General features: G+C 47.0%; 1 protein-coding gene across 1 annotated transcript; it reads left to right on the top strand.

Moving 5' to 3' along the window:
• The first annotated feature begins 3,067 nt into the window (after positions 1-3,067).
• Positions 3,068-8,019, top strand: LOC139051071 (endothelin-converting enzyme homolog). The gene is made up of 2 exons (XM_070528141.1): positions 3,068-3,763; positions 6,178-8,019. The coding sequence occupies exons 1-2, from the start codon at positions 3,290-3,292 to the stop codon at positions 7,144-7,146; spliced, it is 1,443 nt and encodes a 480-aa protein (XP_070384242.1). The 5' UTR covers positions 3,068-3,289; the 3' UTR covers positions 7,147-8,019.
• Positions 8,020-13,689: the final 5,670 nt, after the last annotated feature.

Below are 13,689 nucleotides of genomic sequence, written 5' to 3'. Positions count from 1 at the left end.
GATGGGCGGACGCGTAAAAGTGAGCGGCCTGCAGGGCGCAGCCACCTTGTGGTGCGGAGCTCAGCCAGCAAAACACACAGCTATGATTGCTGTGTGTTTTGTGTGCTGTGTGTGACTATCCCAGTGCATTTTGATGATAGTGTGAATATCGTCCTTTGCAATAGAAAAATGCCAACTTGTTACTTTTTTTCTTCGCTCTCTTCCTTTTCCTGTTCCATATGTCTAGCACCAGAGCATATATTATGCTTGTCCTACATGAGTGTTTGCGGAAATACGCCCACCTGCTTGGTCTGTATAGACTGCAATATGTACAAATAAAATAATAAACAATCAAGTGTAAAACATTTAAAACTGTTAGAAAGACAACGTGTTTATGACTACGCTGGGGCCGAAAATTTACGCTAGCTGCAAAGTTGAATGCATTCTGTCACCGCTATATTATCCCTGTGTTTGTCTGGTTGATTAGTGTTACACAAGGTGGCAGCTCACTGCAGGCCACTCTAGAGTTACAGTATATTTCTATGCGGCTCCAAGGTGTCTCGCTGTCCTCCTCGCCCACCGCTCGGTACAGGGTGGAGACAACCGCGTCGGCTGCTATAGCGCCGACTAGGGTGCCTAGAAGTCCTCCTCGTCCGCCGCTGCGGAGCCGCGGAGGACGAGGACATCGAGGGACTCTAGCGTCCGCCCATCCCACACCCACTCCGAAGGGCGCGTTACCGGCGCGCGTGTGCATGAACGATTTGTAGGCAGCACGGGGGCGTTATGTGGCCCACAATAGGTAATATTTTTTCATGGATTTCAGTAATACAGCACTATTAAGCTGCCTCACGCTGGCATGCAACGCTCTAGTCTGAAATCGTTCTGAAACGCGTTACGGCCGTTTGTTGGCGATAGTTCTTTTACTTTCAAACGGGAACTAGGTTGCATGACATCCTGCAGTGCAAAAAACTGCGAAAACTGGTGCACAACGATGGCGAAGCCCGTACTTCGTGTAAATGTTAGGTGCAGTGTATATAGTGCCTGTTTGCGCCTGTTCAGCGTCTGCAGATGTCTGTATACCGTGGAGCTTCTCTTTGTACACCCTGCATTAGCACTTTCTCACCCTGGGAGTTCCATTATTTCTTCTTGAATCGCGCTGTCGCCAAATGCTTCTTCTGCGCAGCGCACACACTCTTAGATAAAATTTAGTAACCTCGAGAAGGTAGGTAGTAACTGCAGTGGTTACTTCCTTTCTTGGGCCGTTACTAACATTTTCCTACCTGTTTACTACTTATTACAAAACGGTAGTTTCTACTTAGTGAGGCCAGGTTAGTAACTGGAAACCTCCCGAAGTATCACCCGTTAGTGGAACCTGACGATGAAAATGTCTACTTGATCAGGTACAGAACCACAAATTTTTTCTTAAAATTAACCAGCCGCAGTGTCTAAGCGCCTTTTCAGGTCAGAAACTCTTTACTGCGGAACTCTCATATGGTGCATAGCATGCTTTGTAATAATTACTTATGACGCCATTCTACCCTTGAAACTAACAATGGCATATTTTAAGACGGGAGAAACTCCAAGGAATACCACGTGCGCGATGACGAACTCCCCAGTGAGCTCTTCTTTAACACCAATCTTGTGTTGATAAAAAGAAATGTAGTGCTTTTTTTCTCGTACAATTTGCCGGCACGCTCTCCTGTGCTCCAAGGCCTCCTCTTCAGAACATTCTCCCTATTGTCGCTTGCGTTTTCCATGCGTTCCTTCAAGCGTTCACGTCTCGACACGCGAGCTGTGCGTGGCAATGGCGGTATTGGCGGTAATGTGTCCACCCTGTACGGAGCGGTGGGAAACGAGGGCATCGAGGCACCCTAGGCTGCTCTTGTCTGCGCCTACGCCCATTCGGCAAAACGCCCAGCCCGCCTGCGTTTTGCCGGTATACCGGACACGTGAAAACTCTATTGTGGGAGCAATCCTCGGGTGTGAAGTGACGGCCACAAACACGTAGATCCTGCCGCCGACCTGCCGACAGCCCGCTTTCGTACAGCCACTCCGCTTGCCTGCTGCATTGCGGACACGATGTTGCAGCTTGATATGATGCCAATCGTTAAAGTTGTAGCCCACAGCGCAAGGATCGCGACTCGTGGTCCTCGGGACACCTCGAGTCCAACGCTGATTACGCAGCTCGCATGAACACGGAGTATGTCACAGAAGAAGATGTTACTGAGTGCCGGAAGTGCTTGGGCGTAGTCATCAATTTCTTGCTGTGTATTCTCTTTTCGTTACTTTCTTTATGGAAAAAAAATTAACAAACATTCTCACTATTGCGAACAAGATTTTTTCACCATAAGAATGGAAAAATAATTGATGGCGTAAAGTGGGCAGCGAATCGTATAGCTAGTCTGACTGACGTTAGACGCGCCTTCTACGTAGATAGTGGCGAGGTGGCTGAAAACTTAGGGGAGCGGCGCCAATGTGATCGGTAGTGATGCACATATTTAAAGATATTATTTTAATTTACACGCCTTACGCGTTGCGCCTAAATATGTCACTTAATGACGCGAAATACCTAACCAAATTACTCAGTGTGTTTGTAAAATGTCAAGATATTACCTGCGTGGTGTGTGAGCTTTAAAGCTGTGTTTTGCGTCTGTGAGTGCGAGTGTCATCCAGCAACACGTAATCACGGCGCGGGTGTCCATCATTGTCATGCTCATCTGCCACGGAAAAAACATAGGAGCGCGTCTGCGCCACTAAAGTAGTTATAAATGTTTGGTAGGATTTGTTCGGGCGGCTCGTCGTTTTTTACCGACGGCTCGCCGCAAAGCAAGTGCAAAGCTCGCGTTCATTTGCTCCGTCGAGCTGCTGATAGAGACACAAAGAGATATGGCACACCAAGGTGGCTGCACTTCGGGCTTCAAAATGTGACGTCAGAGTCTCTCCTATTTGATTCTTTCTTCGATTATCACGGGTGGGTATTTTGTGTCCGTAGGCTCCTCCATCCCCCTCCCCCCACAGTACGGCATTCCTCGTAGCCAAGAGTAGAGTAACGGGACGTTAAATCGCGCAACTGTTCTTTACACAGGTCCTCTTCGACGTGCTAAAAAAGTTCAACGTCACGTGGCCGTCTTCGACGCTTCCGAAGCACTTCGACGTGATGGAGTAGCTGCTGGGCCTGTCGCTGGACTACAACCTGGAGACGCCCCTTTTACTGGAGTTGGAGCCTTACTTGAGGACGGACAGGCGGTACGGCCTCTCTCTGGGCGTTGTCCTACCCTCCAAGTCCGCCGCGGATAAATACGGGCCGCAAATGGTTACCAAGTGCATGCCGTCGGTGGTGCCATCGATCGGGCACGATTCTGCGTTACGCTTCGGCGAGAAAATTTCCCAAGTCTACGCTGACATGTTGGTGAGCCGAGAACACTTCTCCGAGGCCAAACTTGCGCTGTCATACACCACGATCGGAGAACTGGCTCACAACCTCAGCTTGCATGTGGCAGACGGCGCCTTGCTGGGTGCCATCAACAAACATCTTCCGCGAGACATGCAAGTGGACAAGGACGAGGAGGTGCTCGTGTTGAATAACACGTGCCTGGTACTGAACGATATGCTGACAAATGCCAGTCGGTCGCACTATGTGGATCTTGTTCTGTACAGTGGCTGGAACATGGTCATCACGTACAACTATGGAATGTCGTCATCGATGCTACGCTGCATGGATCCGGATGCGCTCGTGCTGTATTCTGTCGTGGCAGCGGTGACATGCCTCGATGCTATGAATAAGGTGCGATCCTACGATTCATTTGTGCTGCAGGTGCTAAAGCTATGCGCTTCGGTTGAGACATATTAACGCGATAGCGTTAAGGAGCTCGTGTCGCAGAAAAGCCGGTGTCGTCGGCGTTGGCGTTTGCGGCGTTGACCGTGATCGATAAATCACGGCAGGCGCTTCATAAATAAAAAGCAACTTCCAGGATTGGCCCGGTGGGAATCGAACCAGGGTCTCCGCAGTGTGAGACGGAGACGCTACCACTCAGCCACGAGTTCGATGCTTCCAAGCGGTGCAAACGCGCCTCTAGTGAATGCGGTGTTGCCTTCGAAACGAGCCGTAGAAAGTTATACTGCGGTGTATATCGGTAATTATGAACATGTAACGTACAGAAGTCACAATTACACGAGTTGCGAAGTGCGTTTCCGCTGCATTTCTTTTGCGCTTTCCGCACACGCAGAGCCATCTTGCGGCAAACACAGAAGACCCCCTCCTCTCAATGTACGGCGCTGCCCCGACAGGAGGCGCGCCGCGCGCGCATTGGGACCGCTGCCAGGCGCGTCGAGGGACTCCCTCTCCCCTGAAGACGCTTCGCCGTGCTCCCGGTTGCAGAATCAAGCGCCGCTCCTTTCTTTAGATTACTATCTATCTCTCTGCCCGTGCCGATCACGACGTTTGGCTGGCGTAGATCGTTTCCCCTCCGAGACACCGAGTTCTTTGGTTCGTTCCGTTCGCTCAGGCGCACGTTCCGTTGCCGCGCCGAACGCTGCGTTGCTCGACGCTCACCACGTGATAGGTGGGCGCTAAGTCCGATGCGGGGCGCATCGTAAGTGATCGCTGTGCCGTAGCGCATTGTCTTATACCCCTTGGCGGGTCGACGGGAACGCTGTCGCGTCCCACTCTTGAAGGCGAAGCTTAAGCGTCCTCCAATTTTTTGTTTGCGATAGGAAGTTATAGTTCACGTTCGTCATGGTTTGTAGAGGTGTTGACTGGCTGAGGATTATTATCCGGTCTATAAGGCAATGCTTCGTGTGTGCATTGATTCGTGTGGTCTTGTCTGTAGCCTCTTGTATGACTAATTTTGTCTCTCCCGCGTGGAACATAACTTCTGGCCTCCGTTTGATTGTCCTATATTCTACCTTTGTTAAGTATTGACCATTTTTAATCCTGTGCGGGTTGTGCTTTAGAGCATACGTCGAGACATTAGGATAACTTTATAACATTTTATGCTTTGCACCATGCTGACTACTCTTAAATAGTGACAGCGAGAACTATTTCGGGAAAGTAGTACTAGTCTCACAGTATTTTCTAAGTAAATGTGACCCGCCGTGGTTGCTCAGTGGCTATGGCTGTTAGGCTGCTGAGCACGAGGTCGCGGGATCGAATGCCGGCCGCGGCGGCCGCATTCCAATGGGGACGAAATGCGAAAACGCCCGTGTACTTAGATTTAAGTGCACGTTAAAGAACCCCAGGTGGTCGGACTTTCAGGAGTCCTCCACTACGACGTGCCTCAATCAGGAAGTGGTTTTGGCACGTAAAACCCCATACATAAAGAAGAAATTCAATAAATGTGACTACCTTGCCATCCGACTGCATTTATGTATCTGCAACACGAGTGCCGGGATAATTTGCGAAGCATTGCAAGTTAGTTCACTGAATACTGCTATTGATATGATATACTTATTTCTGCCGAAACCTCCGCAGAGGCGAATCTGTACTATTTCACAAAGGCGGCTTTATTCGGTGGAGCAAAACCGCAGCCAAACAGTCTCTCTCTCTCTCTCTCTCTCTCTCTCTCTCTCTCTCTATATATATATATATATATATATATATATATATATATATATATATACATATATATATATATATATATATATATATATATATATATATATATATATATATATATATATATATATATATATATATATATATATATATATTAAAAAAAGAGAGCAGCCCACGCACTGGCCGAAACAAAGGTCAGCGTCCTCTTCCCCTAAAAACGTACAAGTCTTCTTTGTGACGCGAATGATTCATAATGAAGAAAAGGTAATAAAAATGGTTGAATTTAGCCGATGCACTTCACAAACGTGGCAAGATTCATCCTATGCAGAAAGCACCGCTGCTTTGCTGGATTAACAGACACCCACTTGCCTGTTCGGTTTGGTGTACGTGAATACTCATATTTGGGGCAGAAAGGGCGACTAGTTGGTAAGCTCTTAGGTTTTTTTCCTTGGCGCATTAAATCATGAGCTCTGGGCAAAATTAGCTGTACGGAGTCGCCAACTGGCAGCTAAACTTTTTGACAGACAGATGCACATTTCCCTAACATCAGTTCTCCTCATAAAAGGCATTTTGGTACTGTTTCCACGCAGAACCCTTGAGCGCGGCACGTGCCAGCTCGATCTCACGACGTCCTTGATTCGCAGGTGGCCGGCTACGCCCTCGCCCGCTTTTTCGTTGACAGAGCGGTACAGTCACGTGCTGTGCTTGACGTCACGGACGCGTGGAACGCCGTGCGCAACGCCACGCGGCGCAACTTCCCCACCCTGTCGTGGATGGACCAGTCCACTGCCGCGGGTGCCATCAACCACGTGGATAACCTCGTTTCCATCATAGCGCTTCCGGCGCATCTGAACAGCAGCCAGGCGCTGGACGCCTTCTACGACTACCTGGAGGCGGACCAGTCGCAGCTCTTCTTCCACTGGTTCATCAAGTCGCAGAAGCGGCGGTCGGACAAGCTCAAGCGCCTCATCCGCGAGGACCCGAACGTGCAGGTGCATCGCGAGGACATGCCGTTAAGCTCGTATGCCGTGAACGCCTTCTACTTGCCTCTCTACCACATCATGTCCATCCTGCCCGCCATCATGGCGCCGCCATTCGTTGCCCCAGGCTTGGCGCCGGCGGTGAACTACGGCGCCATCGGCAAGATCTTGGGTCACGAGCTGTCCCATGCATTCGACCCGCGTTTCAGTAATCAGACAAGGACGGGTCACTTCGGAACCTGGTGGTCGCAGACCTCGTACGACAACTTTAAACAGAGGCTGCAGTGCGTTCGTAATCAGCTGGCCAACTACACCGGCAGCGAGAGCCACGGCTCCAACGCGCTATCGGAGACCTTCGCGGACACTGCCGGCACCGAGAAGGCCCGCCTTGCGTACGATTCACTGCCGACGCAGCCGGGTATGCTCGGCTACTCGCAGGAGCAGCTCTTTTTCGTCGCAGGCTGCTTCGAGTTCTGTGCCAAGGATCCGTACTCGTGGGAGGCGTCGGAAAAGTACCCAGCACACGCCCTGCGTTGCAATTTACCCGTTTCCAATGAGAAGAAATTCGCGGCAGCGTTCAAGTGTCCCACCGGAGCAGTGCTGAACCCGCCGAAGCGGTGTACGTTCCATTAAGGTCACAGTGAAACATCCTTTGGCAGCCGTATGCCTGCTGGCATTCAGGATTTTCTGCTCGGTATCACGATTTCTCAGAGAGTGCTTCCTAGAATGCAAACTCCGCTCTATTTTTGACATTTTTGAAACATTATTGCATGAACGTTTCGCTGCAGTGTGACTAGCCCATTTCTTTGTCATTTTTTACTATCTGAATTTTTCTTTGTCTATATGGCCTTGTTCGCTTTAGTTTTATTTGTCTTCATTAACACCCGCCCGTTGTACTCAAGGGTCATGTTTTCGTTTTCGGCGCAGTGTGGGAATCTTTCCTTTCGGTCCTTTAATTGCCTCACTGTTCTTTCTTTAATATGTGCTGAGTTATACCTTAGCATTATGCCAAGTAGTTGTGTTCAGCCTTACGGTATTAGATGCACAAAACAAATATTATTCCCTGGCAGACGTCGCAGACTTAAAACGTGTCAGTGGAGCAAGTCTTCAGAAAAAGGCGAACGCCTCTAATACCGATCTTGCAGTGGCAATGCTATAATTTCTGGACTCTGGAAGTATCCAACGTACCGCTGCCACTTCTTTATGCCTCCTTTAGGACCCTTCTTCTATAGGCAAGTGTTTAAAAATGCTGTGGAAATATTCGCTTGAGGCAAGGCCACACACTGAGAGAAGTAGAAACGTGCGCTTTTTCATGTGTGGGCGTTCTTGATTTTATTGCTGTAGCATTCAGCCTTTTTATTTTCTTGTGCTGCCTGCTTTCGCACGGCGCTAAAGCTTTTTAAAAGGGTGCTGTGGCTTTCAGTTTCCGATTTGTGTGCGTGAGCTAATGTGTGTGCGAGGCCTGCGAAATTCTTGGGTCATCATTAAATATTCATCACTTCTCGAGGGCAGCATCTCCTTCCTAGGAGCTACTGGTCACTCAGTGACTGCTGGGAGGAAAGGCCTGTGGGAGCGTTGTGCTAAAAGAGGCACCGATAAAACAAAAAACGAACACAACCCGCCAGTTACTGACTGTCAGCGCACGTGCAATCGTCATCGAGATATTCCTTCGTTTTATACGTTCACAGTTGCAGTTAAGAGAACTGTGATAGATTTCTTTAGATAGAGTTAAACATTTGCTGTCTTTCTTTATGAATTTTTCTTGCCTTACAATTTTCGATAGTTTTGTGAAACATTTCAGACCATAAATCAATACCTTGCTTCCGAGAGCTACTAGAATTTGTTTCAGGTGCAGGACATTTGAATCAGTTTAGTTCAGTGGTTGACTCGTAAAGAATTTGAGTTCAGTTCAGTTTGTTTATTCAGACATACGTTGCCTGGGTTGAAAGGACTAAAAGGCAGATGAGCTCTTCCTGACTAAGGTCCCTCCACCCATACATTTTCTCAGAAGCAGTGAGAATAAAAAAAAGAAAAACAATGGCTTTGTACATTAAAGCGCCAGAAAAAGATTTTCATGAACAGAGGTAATATCGCGATTAGGCATTTTAAATTGACTAACGGAATCGCACAATAATGCAACAGCAACAACCCATAACAAGCACAAACGCTTGTTCGAACGCTTAGACGTGTTTGATAAGGAAGCTCGGAGCTGGCCCCGATCTAAATCATGCTCTTAATATGCTCATTGAAGATGATCATTTGTTTCCCAATGTGAATGACTTACTTTCTGTCCTTCTTTGTGGTTCGGTGTGAACTCCCCTTCCACTATACTGCCTAGAAGAGAGCTTGTCGAGCTTTTCCAGTACGTGACCCCTTTCATTATCACCAAACCTTGCATGAAAATTCCCCCTACCCTATTTCATAAGCCTCCTGAAAATTGTTTATTTAGCGACGCATATAGAATCTAACCTTCAATTTATTTACGAGGCAATAAACACAGGAGAGAGAAGTACGAGAAAGCTTGTTTATGATTTTTAACGAAGATTGATTTAATCATATATTACAATGAGAAGCATATGCAGTTTAATCCTTGAGGTCCGGTAAAAGAATTCGTTTGGCTACCTAGAAGGCAAAAAAAATTTCTTAATTCAAGGAGTGCAAAGAGGAAGGTGGATCGTTTTAATGTTTGATGTGAAAGGTTGGTAAGAGGTATAGGCACCATTGCTGACAGTGGAAGTTCGACCCTCCGTTAACCCCTGGAGAAAGGCTCATGACCCATTTGTGGGTAATGACCCGCAGTTTGAGAAACACTGGTCTAGAATATACTGAATAGTGTGCTGAACCCAGGCACTGCGGCGGCATCGTGCATGTATACCCCGCTCGCTGAAAGTTTCGGATCGACGTGCCCGTGCGCAGATTATGGTTTCTCTTCTCGTTTGTTTCACGTAATCACGCGACTGTTCGGTAGGAATAAGGTTCGGCAGCATGTTACACTCCTGTGACACGTGAAGGCGAAAGCCTGCTTGCACACGTGGTAATATGCCGTGTCGCATCGTCGCGTTGTTGTTTCGCAGTCCGGCTTCTTCGGTTCATTTTCGGCGCTTACGTGCGGCTTCAAGACGACGTTTCTCTACGAGTTTACGTTATCAGTAGGGGATTGAAACGCATACTGTTCTGTGTGTTGTATGGGTGATTTCAATGAATGTATGTACTGTTCGGTTAACTTTACTGAGCGCTTCTTATACAGAAGCAACAGCGGACGCCCAGCATTGTTTGCTCGGCGTCGATTTGGCGTTCTCTCTCAACTGTCATCACAGTTCATACTATAGTGCGGAGAAGTACATAATTTTGCATTGAGAAAGGATCAATAGTGCTCCATATTATCAACTCGTTACCAGTGCTAGTACCGTGGCGCCATATGTGAACTTGAAATCAAACTTTTACAACAATGTGCCGCTCTATAGTTTTATAGCAGCTCGAAAAGAATCAGCTTATAAATAAGAGTGACATAACATACCTACCGCTTTACGCTTAGCGTTTCAAGACACCAAGTGATGACGGATGACCATTTATTTCTTGCTGACAGTGCGGAGAGCCAGTAACAAGTGTGGATTCGGATCGAAGCAGGCGGTCTGGGCGCTGCCATGTTGCTGCATAGTCATGGCTAAGATGGCTATTGCGTCTATCGGTGGTAACTGCCGTTGCGCTGTACGGCGCACAGGCGGAAAGTTGCTCAGACGATCACGTACCTCTGTTACGCATCATGTAACAAGACAAAATGCAGGTCTGTAATACGGCCAATAATAAAATAGTTACGCCCGGAATCAAATTCTGCAGCTGAAGCATGTTGCCTGCGTGCAGCTCGTACATCTAGCAGTGCTGCAAGCGACTTGTGAGATAGAGTATAGCTTTTCCTACAGATATTCCGTACCGTGCCCTGTAAGTTCAACAAATAGCAACAAGGTTACTAGCTTAGTTCGCCGAGGACACCGAGAAAGTGAACTATAGACCTCGTATATATATACCACATGAAAACAGAAAGAAGAAAGGAAGAATGAGGGTTCTTAGTTAACGTTGTTTCTAAACATTTATATCTACTTTCGGAGGTTAAAACATATTACAGATCACTGTTTCCAACTAAGCTCGGGACGTGAAAGTTACCCCACACGTTACATTTGCTCTTTCGATATGATGTGAACTGGGTTAGTCTTACACTGGCTGTGCATGAATGGCTTGGATTTAAATCTGACTTCGGCTAGCTACCTTGCGCATGAGGCCAACGACGTGGTTGTGGCTGCATGACACGTTTTTATTGTTGTTATTTTATGAATGTGTTATTTCTGTTTATAGTTCTGTTTTTGGACAGTTTTTCGAGAGATTTACGGCCGAGTCCGTACAATCGGAAGAATTGGTCAGAATTCGGGAGTCTCCCGGACAAATCGAGAGACTTGGCCGGTATACATGGTGGCATCAATTTTCGTGTGAATTATTCGAGCATTGAACTGTAAAAGTTTGCAGCAGAGTGAAAGGTCAGAAGGTCAAGGGAAGACAGGGGAAGCGTCATGTTGTAACATTTCCTATTTTTAAGGGGTTACAGTGTAACGGAGATTGGCATGCACTAATTGAGTGACAAAGTCACTGTACACAGAAAAAGCAGATTTAGCTGGAACATAGCAGCCTATATGAAAGAGAGGTAACATTATTCTTTGGGATGCTTGGTTTGCATCGCTGTTTTATTTACCATTGGTGACCATGAATATGCAGAAGGTAAAGCACATGCTACTCCTCATTTTGCATTGCCTGTGCAATTATGTTACTAAAACCATTTGTTAAAAAGTGTCCCAGCAATAATTCAGAAATGAGAATCATGTGTGTCCTAAAGCATCACATCATAGCCACAGAACGTTCAGCCATCGTCAGGTGTAACCTGAACAATGAGGGCACATCTGTAGCGGTTCAGCTTTAACAAACAGGCTCTAAGGAGCCCGTCTGAATGCCTTCGAAGGAAGATGCTCCGAGCTAACACATTTAAGGCAACCCAACCAAATATCTCAAGCGCCCTAAGAAGAAGAAGAGAAAAGGCACTCAGAGTGCACATTACAGGGACTGCAGTGGGTAGGAGCCACACGTGCCACAGGCTACAACAACAACAACAACGACTGCAGTGCCCAATGTATCATTTGTACTATGCTGTGGTTGATGCCTCAAAATTTTGATTTAAACATGAGAAACGCGGGCGCCTACAGTCATGGTTTTTCTATGCTCGAGCGAGTTCTCAGATGGGGATAGCTTAGTAAACTAATTACTAAGTAATTACTATTTAGCGACAAAGACAGACGCCAACAAAGGATGTGAAAGAAGACGGTTGTTGGTGCTCGGGCTCATTCTGCTTGCCCTTTTTGTGAATTTTTATTCCTGTCACAAATCACGTTTAGAGCTAAATTTGCGCTTGCGCTCAAACATGGTGGTAGTGCTGGTTCTATTCTTCAACCTGGAACCTTGAATGCGGACTCTACTTGCCTCCAACGTTGGCTATGCCTGACGCCAAGGGACAGCAAAATGCTACCTCAACCCCAAATGTCAGGTGCTGTGGCATGTCAAGGCAGCGAGACTGCGTTGTATTCAGTGGCACTAGCAACCATGATGCGTAGGACTGGCTTTCTCCATATGTACGACACATGACACATATGCTGAATAAGAACAAGGAAATGCCCCACAGATATGCACTGCATTAAGCTGGATACTCTGCCTACTGTATGCAAGTGAGAATGAGGGAGAGCGAGCTTCACATCACTTTCGAGCACCTGCCTACAACTGGTTTGGTGGGCATAGCATTGAAGATGCGATTGAAGTAATGTCCAATGACAAAGCACGATAGGCCAACATAGAGAAACCCAAACCAATCGTATGCACAATGCATCACTGAGGCAGACAGAACACCTTCTTCATGTTGCATCTGAGCTGAAACGGGTGAATCCCGAACTCTGTGAGTGTCACATAACATCTGAAAGCATTATCTGCTACGAGAGAACTAGTGAGGTTAATCTGACGAGCTATGCATGCATCTGTAACCTAATGAGTGAAGAATTGGGCTGCTGATTGGGGAAATGTGTTCAAGACCCGAAATCAGGCACGTGACTAACTGCTTTTGAGACTGCCTGGCTAGATGCAAAAAGAAATTCGAGGATAGATCATGATAATGTTTTGCATTAAGAGACAACTTGCTGCCGGTTTGAGCTGAACACACATTTCGGCCTTGTGCTTGTGATCTTCTACCAAGTGAGCTACAACAGTGGTTGTCCCAATCTTCATTTTCTTGGATAGGTACACATGTGTACTAATCATAGTCCTGGGATTGCTGGGGAGGAGAACTCATAACCATAATGGCGGAGGTGAAGTATCCTTGCCACCACTAACATTACATAGATGATCTTGAAAGAAGGAACCTGGTCAGTGAGCCCTCGTGATTTACTTTGAGGCACCAAGGCTGGCAGTGCCCAGGTGTTTGCATTTTATGAGCAATAAAAATCAGTGGAACCCCGGGGCAAAAGTTTTTGTTAGTAACAAGCACATAATGGCAACAGACAACGAAACAACAGCGGCTGTATAGAAAAATGGGCTGGAACTGACGACAGTCACTGCCAGCTCACAATACAATTCTTTCTGTGTAATTTATTGTCTGAAGACACGTGGAAGCAAAGCACGTGGAATCCGCGTGGAAGACACGTAGAAGCAAGCAAGCAAGCAAGCAAGCAAGCAAGCAAGCGAGCAAAAAAGCAAAGCAAAGCAAAACTGGCGACAAAGTAACGTGTCGACAAGCTAGGAAAGATTTGTGCCACCGTGCAAAGAAAGAATGAGCAGGTAGAAGTCAAAAGGCGGACAGACGTTTATTTCGTGAAACACAGAAAAAATTCACGGACTGCCGTACTGGTGTGGTATATGGTGTTTCAGTTGCGACCGCTATTACGTAGGACATATAGGTTTTGTTAATGAGAGATTAATGGAACATGAAAGGTAGTCAACAGGAGGATCGCTTGCTTGCGTACACACATGCACACTTCGGAGAGGCACATCACAATGCAACTTAGATCGGTGTTAACAAAACTCTTGAAAATAATGCACGACAAGCACTAATAGTTGAACACGTACAGTAGAGAATGAATAGGAGTACCAAGT

This window comes from Dermacentor albipictus, chromosome 10 (genome assembly GCF_038994185.2).
Source record: "Dermacentor albipictus isolate Rhodes 1998 colony chromosome 10, USDA_Dalb.pri_finalv2, whole genome shotgun sequence".
In the NCBI taxonomy this organism is placed as follows: Eukaryota; Metazoa; Arthropoda; class Arachnida; order Ixodida; family Ixodidae; genus Dermacentor; species Dermacentor albipictus.
The sequence above is the reverse complement of the archived record's forward strand: the minus strand, read 5'-3'. Positions and strand labels throughout refer to the sequence as shown.

Coding starts and splice junctions, on each gene's coding strand:
- LOC139051071 (XM_070528141.1), top strand. CDS start 3,290: ATGGTTACCAAGTGCATGCCGTCGGTGGTGCCATCGATCGGGCACGAT. Junction 3,764..6,177: donor GCCTCGATGCTATGAATAAG/GTGCGATCCTAC, acceptor CTTGATTCGCAG/GTGGCCGGCTACGCCCTCGC.